The sequence below is a fragment of the Gekko japonicus genome, unplaced genomic scaffold, assembly GCF_001447785.1.
Source record: "Gekko japonicus isolate JY-2015 unplaced genomic scaffold, Gekko_japonicus_V1.1 scaffold27, whole genome shotgun sequence".
Taxonomy (NCBI): Eukaryota; Metazoa; Chordata; class Lepidosauria; order Squamata; family Gekkonidae; genus Gekko; species Gekko japonicus.
In genome coordinates this window covers 1452297-1469749 of record NW_015172002.1, presented here as the reverse complement: position 1 = coordinate 1469749, position 17453 = coordinate 1452297, and the positions used below count along the sequence as shown (strand labels likewise).

Sequence of the window (17453 nt, the reverse complement as noted above, 5' to 3'; positions counted from 1 at the left end):
TCAGAATTATCACCATTTAGTGGCCCACAGTCTTTCCCAATGTAGTTAGGCAGTTGGGAGAACCACCTATGCTTCTCCTTTCCTCACCCCTGTTTTCATAGAATCACAGAGTTGGAAGGGGCCATACAGGCCATCTAGTCCAACCCCCTGCTCAATGCATCCCTGACAAGTGTTTGTCCAGCCGCTGCTTGAAGACTGCCAGTGAGTGGGAGTTCACCACCTCCCTAGGCCGCTGATTCCACTGTTGCACAACTCTTACTGTCAAAAAGTTTTTCCTAATATCTGCCAGTACCTTCCCGCCCTTAATTTAAACCCATTATTGAGAGTCCTATCCTCTGCTGCCAACAGGAACAGCTTCCTGCCCTCCTCTAAGTGACAGCCCCTCCCAATCATGTCCCCTCTCTACCTTCTCTTCTTCAGACTAAACGTCTCCAGTAGTCAATCAGAAACCTAACTGGGACAAAACCCTACCTGGCCCCAACCATTTTCTAAAAACACTTGGTGGGCACCAGAAAAGGTGTCAGCGGGCGCCATGGAGCTCATGGGCACCATGCTGGGGGACCCCTGTCTTATACCATGAAGTGCTGCTACAGCCAGAGGAATCAGTACTTTCCCAAACTAAACAGATCAATGGTCCAACTCTGTGTAAGGCAGCTATGGACATTTGTCTACACCACAGCTGTCAAGGAACTGGCCTTGTTTAGCCATTTCAACTGTGGTTCAGACTTTTAGGCCTAGTTAAGTTACCAAAGGCTTGTCTATGGGAAACTTATGATTTGCTGTTTCAGAAAGAGAGAGATAAAGGGTGAGATGGGCACAGGTGGGAAAGAGATAATGGGCCTGGGATTAATGCAAACCATAGTTAGTACTAAGCCAGTTTTGCCATCATCTGTAACTGGCTCCATAACTGGAAGGGGAGGAAGGAATGTACATGCATGAGGACAGAAGAGTGTGATTCAGCAAAGTACTACAGGTCACTTTACTACAAGCTATATTCCCCCCCCCCCCAAATTTAATTTTTTATTTTAAACAGTAATAAACAGTCAATACATATATCAGCATTGGAACTAAACTTGGTCAATACATTAACAAGCAAGAAATGCAATGTAGTTTACATATGGTGAAATACTTCATAATACTTTTTGGCAACTTTGAATTTAGATGACCCAGCAATGCATTAAACATATACTCAAGAAAAGGAAACCATTTCAAATGGTTTATATAGTTTAGAAAGCCAACAGCTAAGAAAGGATCTTAATTTCATTTTAGTGTACAAAAAAGAATATAGGATTTCAGAACAACTCTTTGTTTTAAAAATTTTTACAGTTGCAGTGTTTCAAGAAGAAAGAAAGAAAGTTTTGTGGAGTAAAGAGTCCCAATGACAGAACTATCTGCAAACGTACATTTCCAGCATGGGCAGCTGACAGAAAACTTTCCTGACAACCACCTGAGCAATACCGTACGTAAGAAAACAATTATTTTACATGCCAGAACATAAACTGAGTGGATCATGCAGACTACTTATAGTACAAAATGCCAGTAAGGAGTGAAGTAAAGCCCCTACTATTTGTTAAACAGTTCTTGAAGTCATGCATGTGATGATGAGAACCGCAGAAAACTATTTGGATATCTAGTTTCATTCTTTGTTAACTAAATGTGTTTCATACTGCATTTTTATTTTCTCTTTAAAATGATCGTATTCTGATACTTTAGAGAGGAATTACCAGGCTATTCTGTATGGCTTTGTTTTATTTACAGGGCAAGACTGTGCAGTGCAGAGTTACTGCAGACAAAGCCCCCAATTTCAGTAGTTGCAAGACTGTATACTACTAGTTTCCTGGACACCTTGGATAGCTTTTATCTCTGACCTTAAGAGGGTTTTTTTTCTTACTGGACGTATAGATATAGTTTAAGTGTGCCTGTTGCTGATAACCTAACAGGTATTGCAGACCATTTTGAGGTACCTATGAAGTTTAGCATGTGCAATATTTTCTATTTCCCACATTTAAATATTTCCCCTCCCAGTCTTGCTGAGCAAAATTTAAAACTGCGCTGCTTACCTGATAAGGGGTCACAGTCAAGGCTCAAAATAATGTCTGTGTACAAAAACAGTTGATTAATAAAAGAAATTGGAAAGATTTTCCTCTTCAGCTCTTGCCTTTTTCGCCTCTTCTAGATGCAGGTCTGAATTCTGCAGAAAATCACATGGCTTGGGTCATAGTCAGAATTTCATTTTAGTAACTTTGGAAAATAGACAAAATCCAGAGAATTCCATGTGTTTCCTTAAGGCAGCTGTGGTGCATCACAGTAGTTTTCTTGGTTTTCATTTTCAGCTGTAGCCCACCCCCCACCCCCACTGAATGCTGTTCTTTGGTATCTGTTTACATTCAGGAGTACCTCCTCCAGAAGTGTGGGGGGTTGCTTTAAGAAGGGATAATCTGAAAAGGCCTTGTGCATGTGCTACCTACCCTTTGGATCTCTTAATGGAACTTACAAACTTTGCTAAGACTAAAACAGATTAAATCCTACTCTAAGAGCTTGGGTTTTTCCCCCCATAACCACTCTGTTTGCAGTAACGTAATTTAATACTGTACTGTCATGTATATTTCATGACCACACTTTAATGTAGAACAGTGCTGGTCATATTCAGTAATCCATCCATCCATCTCCTAATAAGTCTCTGATTTTTTCATCTTCTCTTACATATCTCTTGTAGTATATTTTGCTTTACTATCTTTGGGCTGTTTGTCTCCATTATCCTGTTCTTGCTAAATATATGATGAAAGTGAGAGAGAAAATGAGTAACATGCTGTGTTACCATTTATATGTTTAGTTTAATTTAAGAGTACCCTGAATGACAAGAGAAGGTGCATTGGCAAGATGGGATATCTATACAATATGTACTAGACTTTTTTAAACTGCTGAGGCAGCAGCTGCTTGTGACCATTTTCAAATTTACATTTATCCAGACAGTTCTTTACATTTATTTAATCTATTTATCCTAGTACATTCCTCCAAGGAACTCAGAGCACCGCATGCGGTTCTGCCTTCCTCATTTTATCCTAATATCTACTCTGTGAACCAGGACAGACTGAAAGTGACTCGGTGTAGATCACCCAGTTAGCTTCATGGCAAATGAGATGTTATGAACCCAGGACTCCCAGACCCTAGTCTGCCATTCTCATCAGTTCACCACATTGGCTTATTTGTGAAAATAATTTTCCTCTTAAATTTGTGACAACAAGAATGATGTAGGTACTGTATCACAGGATCCAAGAGAGGCATCCCCACAGGCATCCACTTCTCTGGTCATTTAACGAACACAACTTCATTTGGAAGCCCCAGATCAGAATGTTTTATCACAATTGGGACAGAACGACTTGAAATTTTCTTTTCACCTGGACCTGATAAAATAGGCAACGTTAGGGATGATGCATAGCTGTGAGGAGTAGTCTTGTACACATAATTATCCTGTCACATGACGTATGTGGATTCCAAGGTGTTTTGCTTTTTGGAAGAAGTATCTAACAACCAAGTATGAAGACCCCAGTGATCTTTGATCAAGGAGGTGTTCTTTAGTATGCCTTGCAACCATGGCAAAATATGCTCAGCGTTTCCCATAATAGTGAGATTTCTGAATACTTAGCAGTGCTAAAGCTAGTGGCCTGATAAATCATTGTGAAAACTAAAAGCTTTGTTATTATTATTGCATTTTGTTGTAATAAAAGGCAGGTGAATGCTCAGTCTTATATTTGGGGGGGGGGGACGAGGACTGTTGGATCTTGCATATATAAGCTGGTCCCAAAGGAACCTTTCTGGTTAAATCTGTGGGTTCATGGGCAGCTTTGTTCTTTTGAGAGCCAGTTTGGTGTAGTGGTTAGGAGCATGGACTCTAATCTGGGAAAACTAGGTTTGATTCCCCACTCCTCCACATTCAGCTGCTGGTGTGACCTTGGGCCAGTCACAGTTCTGGAAAGAGCTCTCTCATCCCCACCTACCTCACAGGGTGTCTGTTGTGGGGCGGGGAAGGGAAAGGAGATTGTAAACCGCTCTGAGACTCCTTCAGGTAGTGAAGGGCGGGGGATAAATCCAATCTCTTTTTCTTCTTGCTTTGCCAGTAAAACTTGTGGGTCAGCCATAAACTGTGTGGCAATTTGGTATTGGCTTGAACCATCTATTGGACAGTGATACCCTAACGGGGAGGATCGAAGATGCCATCAGAACCACTCAAGAACCACTTAAGACCATCTCGTTTATAGGAAGCACTTTATTATTGTTATTATTGTTATTATTGTTATTATTGTTGTTATTGTTGTTATTTACGATTTTACTGTTTTATCTGGTTTTATGGATGAGCTTATGCCCCTTGTAAGCCGCCCTGAGCCCGCTTGCGGGGAGGGCGGGGTAAAAATGCCTAAATAAATAAATAATGCACAAAATGTCTTGTTATTTCCAGTAACAGTCAGTAACCCTGACCCAGATTGCCCAGACTAGCCTGATTTCATCAGATCTTGGAAACTAGGTTGGCCCTGGCAAGTATTTGGATGGGAGACCTCCAAGGAATACCAGGGTTGTTACGTGGAGGCAAACAATAGCAAACCACCTGTGAACATCTCTTGCCATGAAAACCCCACAGGGTCACCGTAAGTCAACTGCGACTTGACGGCACTTTCCACCACAGTGCTTAACAGTGCTGTATTATATCCAGTCAAAATAGGTATGTTAAAAATAATATCAAGTGCTTAGTGTTGAATGAGAAGGAAACCCAGACTCTGACATACAGAGAACTTCTAAATCCCTTTGTCTCACTATTGTACACATATTGAAACAAGACATAGTCTAAGCCCTGCTTTTGTTACAAAAACTGAATTTGCTGATTAAAAAAAATTAAAATGCTTATCTTGAGGCTGTGTGTGGGGAGGGTAGCTAGGCAGTGCATGTGACAGCTAAGCTGATACCTAATGGAGACAGGAGGATAAATTAAATATTTCTTGGCAAATGGATACCATTTGCTATTATGCACGCGCATAAAACCCCTTTCTAACAACCCTGCAGAACTCAAGCCAACTAATCTGATCCTCTCAGAAGTGCCAAGGAATTGAAGGGTTAGCATTGGTGCAGAAGCCAATGATGGGGAAATCTGCAGAGCTCTGCACAACATAGTGTTGCCTGGCACTTCCTCCTTCATTTCCTGTTGGGTGTTAAGAGACTGGCAAAGAGCAGGAGACGTTTCCATCCAGACACAGTTCTGTTCCACACCTTCAATTCTATTGCCTTGGGTTTCATATTAACTGTTTTCTTTGATAGTTGCCAGGGTTCCTGTTTATCTTTAGTATTACTCATCCATCTTGAGTATACATAGTTCATATTTACCCATAAACCAGTAGTACAAGGGTTTGATTGAAACACTTTAGATCCATCATGGCTGATGGAAGTGAGGAATCTGTACCTTTGCTTCCAGCATCTCTCACTTGTATGTGTAATGCTAATCAGGTAGGAATTTGTTGTTTTTCTAATTGTTGGAACAAGGTGGGTTTGAAGTGACACAGTTTCTTGTGTCATGCAAAATGCACCTTTACTCAGATGTAACAGACAGAATGCTATTCCAGATGGTATCGTTGTTTCCTTGCTCCTCCTCTAATTCTTGTAAACTGTAGTCCTGAGTGCAGTTTCTTGGGCTGAATTTTTATTTAGGGGCCATTTCTTCTAAGGCTATTTTTCTTGTTTGGTCTGTGTTTAGTTTGCTACCAGCATATGTACCACACTTAAGAATGGTGACATAAAATGATTTTGTTGGAAATTCTTCTCAGTGTAGGACACAGTGTCCTTTTGGAATGAAGTATCAATATACTTACAAGAGTCTTCTTAAGGCTCAAATAAATGTCCAAAAATCCATCAATAGATGTTCTCATGGTCTCTTTAGATATAAGTTTAATGCAGAGAACTGATACCCATATTTCTAATTTTTCATCAGGATGGGCAGTTTAGTATCGTAGGTACAGCTGTCTCATAAATCGTATTATCTTTTTATTCCCTGTCCTATAGATTCTGCTGCTTTTTAGTTAAACCATTTTAATTGGTATTGTTCCTTATGACAAATTAGTTTGGCTAAACAGTATATGTAGTTAAGTTCAGAAACACTAGGATGGTATAGAAGATTTAGCTTCGTATTTCTAGACCATTTCTGTCACCTTTTAGAAACTTATATGCTATTGCCCTTCTAGCTGCTCCTTTTCTATAGATATGGCTACTGTCCTTTTTACCTATGACTGCCAGTTCATCGTCAGTGTACATGTCATTTTTAATTGAAAGAGAAGTGACCTCCAGCAATGGACAGTCACCCTTGTCAGACGTAAGAGTAGGAGCGGGTATTGGAGGCAAAAAAGAGAGAACTACAAGCTAAATCTTAACTTGCTTTGTTACCAGTCATGAGGGTTTGAACCAGAGACCAAAACCCACTTGTTCTAGGATTTTCATGAAATTGTCTGCTACACTGACAACATATCTAATAAAAATGTATCAAAGCAAGATCCTGAAAAATCTAATTGTAAAATGTAAATAAATTTTAAATTAGTGCCGCAGACAATTTTGTGAAAATCCAAAAACAAGCAGGTTTTGGTATCTAATCTAGCCCTTGTGACCTCCTTTCCCCCTGTTCCACTTCAACTCCACAATGTGTTTTTCAGCATGCAAGAAGGAGCATTGCAGTATTTTTGTACAGGGCTGACACAAAAAGGGGGGCAGGGACTTCTCCATTACATTTTCTGTAGCATCCCTCACCCATCATCTTTGGGCAGTCTTTATTCTTACATCAGAGTGAACCAGATATGTTCATCTGTTCAGAATAAGGGCAGCGTTTTCTGAATTAATTTTATTTGTCCTTTTTTACATCCGTTTATAGTCAGCAGTGGCTTGTGATGTCATCTTGTTTACTGAGAGTTGCTGAATGGGTTGAAAGACAATGATGTAGTGATAAGAAAGAAAATGGCACTGCAAACTGGGATGATAATGTGAACATTCTCGCATTTTAGGGGCTGGGAATGGGATGCTACTTCAGACACAAATGTTCAACAGTACAACTTTTGGTCTGAAAAGCAAAATGGGAGAACATGTAGCAATAATATGCCAATTCTAAGTATGATCTGCATGCTGTGAAGCTTATCATAAAAGTAAGGATTTTGTGGAGTGATGAGGTACTGTGACTTGCCTACTCACCAACTAATACTGGTTTATTTGCAAGTGAGATTAAAAAAACTTCTAATCTCATCCCTTGTTTTTCTCATTTTATATATTCATTTATTTAGAAAATGTGTTTAAAACTTAGAAAAATCTTTTTGCCTGTTCAAATAAGTGTTTCTAATTTTTATCATCACAGAGACTCAGATTTAAATGGGATGGAGAAAGTGATGAAGAGGTAGATAAATCATGTATTTAGCAGTCACTAATTTAAAGTCCTGTCAAGGATTGGTTTAATAATTTTTGTACCTTTGTAGATAGCAGAATCAAGAGTATTGTAGACTTAGGAATATTGTAAACAAAGTGATTCAGGTACATCAACTTTAATTTGACATTTACCATTTTCAGAGCACTAATATCAGCAGGGACAAATTACCCAAATACGGGCAACCTGGCACAGTTATCATTGTGACCCCCAGTACTGACCTAGTAGCCTACTCTATTTCTATTAATCAGTTATCTTTTATGTTGCTTCCTTTTTTCTCTGTAGTGTGATCATGTCCTCTTTTTATTGCTGCAGCCCGAAGTGTTCTTTATCTTAGATTCTTGCTACTGGATCTTTCCTTCCTTTCACTCTTGTTTCTGTTTGTAATTCATTTTTATCCCTGTGTTCTGTTCCTACTCGTGGTTCCCCATGGTTTCCCATCCAAGCATTGATTGGGCTTGCACAGATCAGTCAGTGAGACCCCACCTTTGTAATTTAGAGCACAGAGTACATGTATGGTCTGTAGATACTTAAGAAAATAGGATTTATTTTTTACAAAAATATTTCTAGAATGACAACACTGAAAGACGGCGCCATGAGAACAGGGATCGTCCTGATTCAGAGTCAAATGGGCAGCCACAAAACAGCACTCGGCCAGTGGTGGAGCAAGATGACGAGGAGGAAGAGCTGACACTGAAATACGGGGCAAAGCATGTGATTATGCTCTTTGTGCCTGTCACACTTTGTATGGTGGTAGTTGTTGCAACCATCAAGTCTGTCAGCTTTTATACACGCAAGGATGGACAGCTGTATGTATCAACTTTTTCCTTGCTTTTTTTTTTTTTGCCCTGAAACCCTGCAGTTCTCTTCTTCATTTTCTGCTATTACACCAATCTTTCAAGTTTTAACTAGATGTGACAGCAGGAGACTCGTGTGCTAGATCATGGGTGGCTTCCACAGGGGTATGAATAAGGGTGCCGTTTCATGTGGCAAAGTGACACCTAACATTCCTCCCATCTCCTCCAAATTGCTGTTCTTCTGACTGAAGTTAGAAGTAAACCTTGCTGGAACAGTAGCAACTGGTAGAAGGTGGAGTACGGGTTCAGCATGCTCTTCAGCACATTTTAAAACTACTGTAATCGCATCCCCTTTTAATACCTGTTCAGTATCACGCACTGTCAGGTCTTGCTAGATTGTTAATGAAGTTCCATGAAACAAAGGGCAATTCAAAGGACATTCAGCATATTTCTTTTTGATATGTAGATTAACAATGATGGTTTTCCTGTGGATAACCAGCTCTTATTTTGTAAATAAAGTTGTGTTTTGAGTCTTATGCTCCAAATAAACCTTAAGGCTCAGTTTTGTTACCTCAGAACTGATTTTATTTCTTTAATTAAAATATGTGTTCCTATCCTAGCATATATACATACACAAATCCAGGGAATAACCTTTTCTGTCTTTATAGTCTGAAACCTCAGTTCCCCTAATAATTTATCAGTATTCTAATGCTGTCTAGTTGATCCTTGTTTCTTAACTGAGGTGTGTGTGCACATGCATCCCCCCTTAAGGCTGTAGTAGTCCTTTAGAATCTTGAACGTATAAGAAATGTAATCCTGTTAGCTAGTTTATCCAGTCTTCCTGTTTTTGCTGCTTTGTTTGCAATGTTGAATGAAGTCACTTGTTTTTTAATTCATTTCATATCCACTAGATGGTGTGTACATAAAGGCACTATTGAGAAGGAGCGTGACTTTTTACAGTGCAGTACTAAGCAGAGTTACACTCTTCTAAGTGCATTAGCTTTTGTGGACTTAGAAGTGCATGACTCTGCTTCGTATTGCAGTGTAAGTATATTTTTTAAAATGTTGAATATTTCTTTAAGGTATTTAATTTGAAAACTCAGAATTTAAGAGCACATTTGTATGGCATATTTTACTTGTCTTTTTTCTGTATTGTGTTTCAGCATCTACACTCCATTCACAGAAGAAACGGAAACAGTTGGACAGAGAGCTCTGAATTCTATTCTGAATGCTGCTATCATGATCAGTGTCATAATTGTCATGACCATTCTCCTTGTTGTGCTTTATAAATACAGGTGCTATAAGGTGAGGAGGGGTTCACTGAACCATGACATTATTGTGCATCAAAGAAAAAGCTGAGATCTTCATGCATGTCTTTCCTCATGCTTCTGATAACATATTTGCTACGCAGCCTTGGACCAGCATACCTTCAACACCGTCTGTCCCTATATAAGCCCTGGAGAGCCTTGTGCTCTGCTGAACAGCACCTACTGGTAGTCCCTGGCAGAAAGCAGGGGTTAAACAAAATGGCTGAGTGTCAAGGAGCTTCCCCTAAGCTGTTTTTTTGTGAATCCCTGTTTTCTTTTTCTTCACGGACCTCCATGAACTGCATCACAATTTGTGAAAGTTCATGGTGTTTCTTCAGTTTGTCAACATTGCAAGTTACAACCATTTCAAATGGCTAGTCTTTAATAGTAAAAACAAGGAACTTGCAGGAGCAGCCATACCTTTCTACCACCTTTGATTCCTCTCCCCCTGCCATGTCTACTGACACTTCAATTTCTGTCTCCCTCATCCTATCTCTGTCTCTCCCTCTCCCGGCCTGCCCACATCCCATCATTTTCCCTCTCTTCAGCAGCAGCAGTGGTGGCTTGCACAGCAGCTTTGCTACCTCAGTGTTCTCAGCTAGCTTCCCGCCCCCGCCCCCCGCGCAGCTTCACCATGTTGGCAGCTCACCCTCCTCCACCTGGCAATTTTGCTGCCTCAGCCACTCACCCGGCCTCTTCACCACCTCAGTGAAGGCAGCAACTCCTCACCTGCTGGCCTGCTTTTTCTCTGCATCAGTGGTGATGGATACATTGGAGATGGCTTCTCCACCTCAGTGGTGGCAGGGATGTCTCCCCCACCCACCTCGGTGGCAGTGGCAAGGATTTCTTCTCTGCCTCAGCAGCAGTGGAGACTACTCCCCTCCCTGCTTGCAGTTTTGCCACCTCAGTGGTGGGGACAACATTGGGGACTTCTCAGTGGTGCTGCTGTGACAGGGGTGTGGCTTCTGTGCCTTCTTGCAGCTTCACCATGGTCAGAGGATGACCCCACCCCAACTGCCTGCAGTTCACCACCTGGGTGGTAGGGTGGGTGATGGAGAGTATCTGCACTTGTGGAGAGTGTCAGACGATGCTTTTGTTTGGGGGGGGGGTGTTAAATTCTCCATTTTTGTCCAAACCTTGGGGGGGGGGTTCCCTAAGTTTGCAGAAGTATCAGTTTTTAGTCCATTTGGGCCTGATCCATGGATTTAAGTATCTGCAGATAGGCCCATGCTTCACTGTTTAGAATATAAGATGATATTATTGCATATTCAATACTGATAGCAAGAGACCGTTCTCAGGTTGGGGATGGCAGGATAGGGATGTGGCTTTTTTAATGTGTGACAGTTGCTCAAAGTCTAGATATAATGGACACAGCCAGAATCTGGATTGGTAGATAATATAGGAATCGGTGCATGCCTTTCTGTGCTGCCTGGAAGAAATGTGTGATACAGATGTAAAACATATCCTTGGATGCTGCAGTTAACCTTCTGTTGATGTAAGGTACTATTGTCAGTAGAGTGATACTTCCTTCCCATTGCAGCCCCAAATTTCCCCCCAAATGCTGCTTTTGGTGGACAAGGGACACTACCAGTTCACCTTTTGCTTTGTAGGGACCATGTACTCAGATACGTGCACAGCCTTTCAGTTGATACCTGGTCTGTGATGCCTTCTAAGAGCATTGTGGGTTTGGACAGCCACAGCCAGTTTTGAACATTCCCTTTAAACAGATTTTGCAAACTGCACACGAGTGAAGTCCAAGTGGCGAGTTCACCACTTCCGGGTGAACTCGCCGCTTGGACTTCAATCATGGACAGCTTGCAAAAGCCATTTAAAAGGAACGCTTGGAAGTGGGGGGCGGAGTGAAAAGGATAGCTGAAATGAATGCAAGCCATTTCAGCTATTCCTCTGGCTCCCTCACTTCCCACCATGAACCCCACAAATCTCTGAAGCCACTTGGATGGTTGTGGGCGGGTCATGAATAGGGATGGGCATGAACCTCCAGTTTGCGAACAATGAGCCAGTGATGTTCGTTACGAAATTAGGTTCGTGACAAGGTTCATGCCCTCCCTAGTTACAACCTTTCAGTTTCTGCCTTTTGATAAATATGGGAGGGTTTTTTCCTCCCTGTCTTTTGTCACTCTGTGTAACCAAGGTCTGTTTTCCTGCTGGAACTAAAATACCCGATTACTCTATGTTTTGCAAATCTTGGCAGTAGAGTTTTATTCAAGTTTTATCAGGCAGAACTGAAGTCTGTAGCAACAAATCAATTATACTAGTGCAGTTGTCAAGTGAGACATGAGTGTTTTAATCAAAACTCTTGAGACTTGCCTTGACGTGCTGTTGTGAAGTACATTATAAAGAATGTTGACTAATTTCAGTCTTTTATGTGAAGCATATTGTGAAATGTAGATCTAACAAAAGGCAGGTAATGGATAATAATTTAGTGTGTAAAGTGTTGCAGGGTACATAAATAAACCTGCTTGATAAGGGTGTGGTTGTGTTTTTTTAGCTGAATGCTTTCTTATGTAAAATGGCCCATCAAAGCCTGCTGTAGTTTCGTTTTCAGTAACAGGAGAGAAAACAGAGCCAAAGTAGGCATAATAAATGACCACGTCTCCAGTTTTTTATCTTATAGTTTGAGTGCATACAAAAAGAGTTCATGTTATTTTCTAATGAACTAGAATTTACATTTTTATTATGTATTTGTACTGTGAATATTTTGCTCTGAAGGCCCAAAGCCATGTGCTTTCTTTCATTACATATTGATTATCTGATGTTTGGTTTCTTCTGAGGATGGTGCTTTGTCTTCTAGATAGACACACTAAAGCAAGGGTGTCGAACTCATTTGTTATGAGGGCTGGATCTGACATAAATGAAACCTTGTTGGGCTGGGCCATGTGTGTCATAAAATGTAATGCTAGGTAGCAGAGATATAAACTATAAAGGACACAAACACAAAGGTTTTTTTTTTTACTTAAAATAAAAACATGCTTAAAACATTAGCACTCTTGCAATATTTTGTTTATTTAACAGTGTCTGATAACTGACACCTCTTGCTCTGAATTATTACATCAAAATGTCTGTGCTGTTGCAATCTTGAGTATGCTGTTCAGGTGTGTATCTGTAAGTTGCAAACTTACAATGACGCAGCAGCAGTAGAATTGGAAGAAAAAGCAGAAGATAGCCAGTTCCACTGTGGGCCTGATAGAAGCCCTCCAGGGGCCTCATCTGGCCCCTGGGCCACATGTTTAACACCCCCGCACTAAAGGATATCTTGTATGGGGTGTTTTGAGCAGTGACCTTGTGTTTCTTTGTCATTGTGAGGAATTCTCAAATGTAAAATGGCCACTTGAAGACAGTGATTTCCTACAAAATGGCATTGCTTTTTATCTGCACATCTTATTATCCAGTACCGGGGTATCAAACATGTGGCCCGGGGGCCAGTTCAGGCCCCCAGAGGGCTTCTATCAGGCCCACAAGGGACTGGCTGCCTCCTGCTTCTTCCTCTGCTGCTGCGTCATAGCTTGCTTTCCCAGACTCTCTCAATCGCTCAGGAGAGATAGATAGGCAAGCATCTGCTCCCTGCACTGGGCTGAGGCTTCTTCCCCTCCCAGATTGCTACAGCACAGACATTTTGATGCAATAATTCAGAGCAAGAAGTGTCAGTTATCAGAGGCTGTTAAATAAACAAAATATTTCAAGAATGCTAATGTTTCAAGCATGTTTTTATTTTAAGTTAAAAAATATCTTTGTGTCCTTTATAAAGTTTATATCTCAGCTACCTGGCATTATATTTTATGACACACATGGCCTGTCCCGACAAAGTCCAATTTATATCAAACCCGGCCCTCCATAACAAATGAGTTAGACACCCCTGATCCAGTACTTTTCAGTGTTCCATGTTTGGAGCAATTCATATAAATTAAATTGTAATGTCATCTAATTAAATCACACTTTAATGATTGAAGGGAATATGCAGCTCAGGAGGAATATAAATGTCACCATAAGAATCAAGAATCCCGTTGTGTGAGTGGAAAGCAATTTCCAGTTGTAGAAGGGGAGGAATCCCACTGAATCCACATGCTTGTGAGTGTTCCCCTACCTTTAGGAATAGCTTTTGAGGGAGCACAATGGGCAACAGCAGAAGGGAGAAGGAGGATGTCATGGTTGTTTGAATCCTGCATGTTTTCTAGAACAATGAGTAAATATTTATGAAACTTTGTGTCACAATTGTATCACCTAGCACTTACCTACATTGAACTTCATTTGTCATATTATTGTCCACTCATCCAGTTTGGAAAGATCTTTTGGGAGTTCAAGCCGCTTTGATTTTTACCATTCTGATCATTTTAGATGCAATTAATATTCTGGAATTCCTGCTTATGAGGAGCTGTATACACAATAAACTATAGAAAATCATAAATACAGCCTGTAATAGTACTACCTGTGGATGTAAATAAGTCCTGACATATTTGAACTATAATATGCTTTCTTTCTATGCGTATACTGAGGGAAGTCTACCTCTTTTACTCAAGTGCTTCCTGCTGGAATAGCATTGGCGGGGGGGGGACCAGGAAAGGCCCAGTGCATGTGTTGCTGTAAGTTAAACATAACTATAGGTTTTTATATACCTATATATTTTTCATGTGACATCCATTTGTTTTCAAATAGTCACTTTTGAAATGTGATAATGTTTTAATCCCAGATCTGAAATCTTTGCCATTGTTTTTGTGTTTCAGGTGATCCATGGATGGCTCATCGTTTCTTCGCTTTTTCTGCTTTTCTTTTTTTCATTCATTTACTTAGGGTAAGTTTATCACCCCAAAATATTTTAGGGCTGTCTCAGTCAGTAATTGATATGTCTTCATTGGATTGTAACATCTACACCCCTTTAAAAAGAACAAAGCTCAAAATGCGTCAAGAATAAAGAGTTTTGTTTCCACTTCTTGGATGTTTGTTATAGACGTTTCTTCCCCTCATGTTGCCTCACAAATCCATCCTATCCTGTTGGCTATTAACTGCAATCCCATTGTAAAGGTTTGGGTTTCCATTCTTTTCATTGCAACTTATGGATAACCAGTTCCCAGAGTCTTATCTGCAGAAAATTGTACTTCTTAGCAAGGATCAAGTCTGAGAGATTGTTGGAGAATGGTGTGGTGTAGTGATTAAGAGTGCCTGACGAGTATCTGGGAGACCCAGGTTCAAATCCCCACTCATGGAAGCTCACTGGGTGACCTTGGGCCAGACACACACTCTCAGCCTAACCTAACTCACAGGGTGCTTGCAGGGATAAAAATGGAGGTGGTGTCCTTCCTATTGGGGGGGACTGTGTTTTTCTTTAAATCATACTCTGTGATGTGCTTCCTTATAGGAGAAATGGTTTTACCTTTAATTCACACTTTGTGTATATAAACTTGGTAGTTTCTGCTGCCACCAGGAATTAAAAATTCCAAATCCCCCTTTGGTAGAGTGACCCAGGGTCTGGGCACTTCAGAGGACTATGTGGCCCTGAGGAAGTACTACACTGATTTCTGGGATATATTTAAACAAAAATGGATTTATTGAAATAAGAACAAAATAGGTTTCTGGAAAAAGGAACTTGTAAAATATAACTAGCCAGCTTGGTGTCACACACAGTCTCTTAGACACTAAAATTCCACTCTGACAGGCTTCTTTTTCTCAAATATGTAGCCAACCCGGCTAAACTCTTTGACTTTTTCACACAAGATAAAACATTGGTCTAATCACACAGTTTAGATGCAGCTTGTTTCTTTTCCATATAGACTCTCTCACAAAACTTTCAGAGTTCCACAGACTCTCTTTAAAGCTTTTCCACCCTTCACTCTCCAAAGACACATACACAGAACACTCTTAAAACGCACACACATAGATTCCTCTCAGAACATCTGCTCCCACACTCAGTCATCAGCCAGTCACAGCACACTCATCTCCCCCTATCGCCTTCCTTCCATTACTGCAGTCAAACTAACATTTAAAGGAACACACATCAAAACAAGGAATCATTATAAGGAGAATGATGTAAACCATTTTGGGTCCCCATTGAGGAGAAAAGTGGGGTATAAATGAATTAAATAAGAATTGTTACAGACATTGCCAAGGTTTGTGTGCTATTTAGTAAAGGCTGTTTGCATGTTTGTGAGCATATAATAAATAGCTATGAGAGTGAGAGAGAGCTACCCAGTAGCATGTTGTTTTGTTTAAGGTCTTGCATTGCTTTAAAAAAGAGCAGCATGGGTTTAGTGGGCACTGAGTTTCAGAGAAATGAAGCCGTTTTATAAGTATGGCTTGAGCTCCAGTTTCTGGGGGGAAAGCAAGACTAAGAGTGTGATGCTTTTCAATGCTGTACAGTCAAGAGTCCAGCACAAAAACATATTGCCCTGTTGCTCTAACAACAGTAGCAGGCTTTGGCCCCTGTGCTGAAGCCATAGCAGGTTTTGGCATACAGAAGAAGCACTTCCAAAGCGTGGGTGAGGTTTTTATGGCCAAAGAGAAGGTGAGGTACATAAGCCCTTTGCAAATCAACCTAATTCCTTGGCCCAAGATTCTTTGCCCTACTTAAAAGCCATAAGGAAGTAGAATTTCCCCCTCTTTTAGGGGAAGTGAAGGTTACGGTTTGCTTGCCTTACCTGGGATGTTGCAACAGAAGCCTTTACTTATGCCTCAACAATTAGAAGAGAGAAGAGGTATAGAACTGCAGATTGGTTTGGGCAGTTGCTGTCCACAAAGAAGAAGAAGAGGAGGAGAAGAGATTGGATTTATACCCCGCCCTTTACTACCCAAAGGAGTCTCAGAGCGGCTTACAAACTCCTTTCCCTTCCCCTCCCCACAACAGACACCCTGTGAGGTAGGTAGGGCTGAGAGAGCTCTGACAGAAACTGTTCTTTTTCAAGGACAGCTGTGTCAGAACTGTGGCTTTCCCAGGGTCATCCAGCAGGTGCAAGTGGAGGAGTGGGGAATCAAACCCGGTTCTCCCAGATTAGAGTCCGCACACTTAACCACTACACCAAACTGGCTCTTCAAAGTGAAAACTTGTAATGCTGTCCTAAGCAGAGCTTTATCCTTCTTTGTCCATTGAAGTCAGTGCTTAGTTCTATCACTATTGCATGTTGAATCATTTAAATGGCCTCCCCTTCTACAAAAAGTGTTTTAAAAGAAACCCTTTAAAGATTTGTAGGATGCTACCAAGCCCTCTATGTTGATGCTCCGTTTAAAAAATATTCTACTTTTTCATTAGTACTTTATTTATTCTAGTTGACTCTGTGGGTTTCACACCAATATCTAATTTTGTATGTATTTTGTGACTGAAGCAGTTACATCGCATCAAATTGTTCTTAAGTAATCAGAAGTTCTTCAAAGGCAAGATTAAAAACTGGTTAATTAACAGGAAACAGAGTGCGTATAAATGGGCAGTTTTCACAGTGGAAAGTGGTAAGCAATGGGGTACCACAGGGCTCGATACTAGGTCTGGTGCTTTTTAACTTGCTCATTTTAATGACTTGGAGTTAGGAGTAAGCAGTGAAGTGCCTAAATTTGTTGATGACACTAAGTTGTTCAAGATTATGAGAACCAGGGAGAATTGTGAGGCACTCCAGAGGGATCTGTCGAGACTGGGCGAGTGGGCATCAGTGTGATCAGTGTGGCAAATGAGGTTCAGCGTGGACAAGTACAAACTAATGCACATTAGAGCCAAAAATCCTAACTATAAATATATGTTGATGGGGTCCAAGCTGGTGGAGACTGACCAGGAGGGAGATCTTGGAGTCATGGTAGATAACTCACTGAAAATGTTGACTCAGTGTGAGATGGCAATAAAAAGGCCAATGAAATATTGGGATTATTAGGAAGGGGGATTGAAAACAAATCAGTCAGTAGCATAATGCCCCTGTA

General features: G+C 40.7%; 1 protein-coding gene across 3 annotated transcripts in view; it reads left to right on the top strand.

Annotated features, from left to right (window-relative positions):
- The window catches only part of PSEN1 (presenilin 1), a 46238-nt gene that overhangs the window by 5919 nt on the left and 22866 nt on the right, over positions 1–17453 (top strand). For all 3 annotated transcript variants that reach the window (XM_015420087.1, XM_015420089.1, XM_015420088.1), the window contains exons 2-5: positions 1327–1459; positions 8012–8250; positions 9402–9543; positions 14285–14352. In XM_015420087.1, the coding sequence (XP_015275573.1) occupies positions 1379–1459; positions 8012–8250; positions 9402–9543; positions 14285–14352 (530 nt within the window). In that variant the 5' untranslated portion in view covers positions 1327–1378. The remainder of the gene's footprint in view (positions 1–1326; positions 1460–8011; positions 8251–9401; positions 9544–14284; positions 14353–17453) is intronic.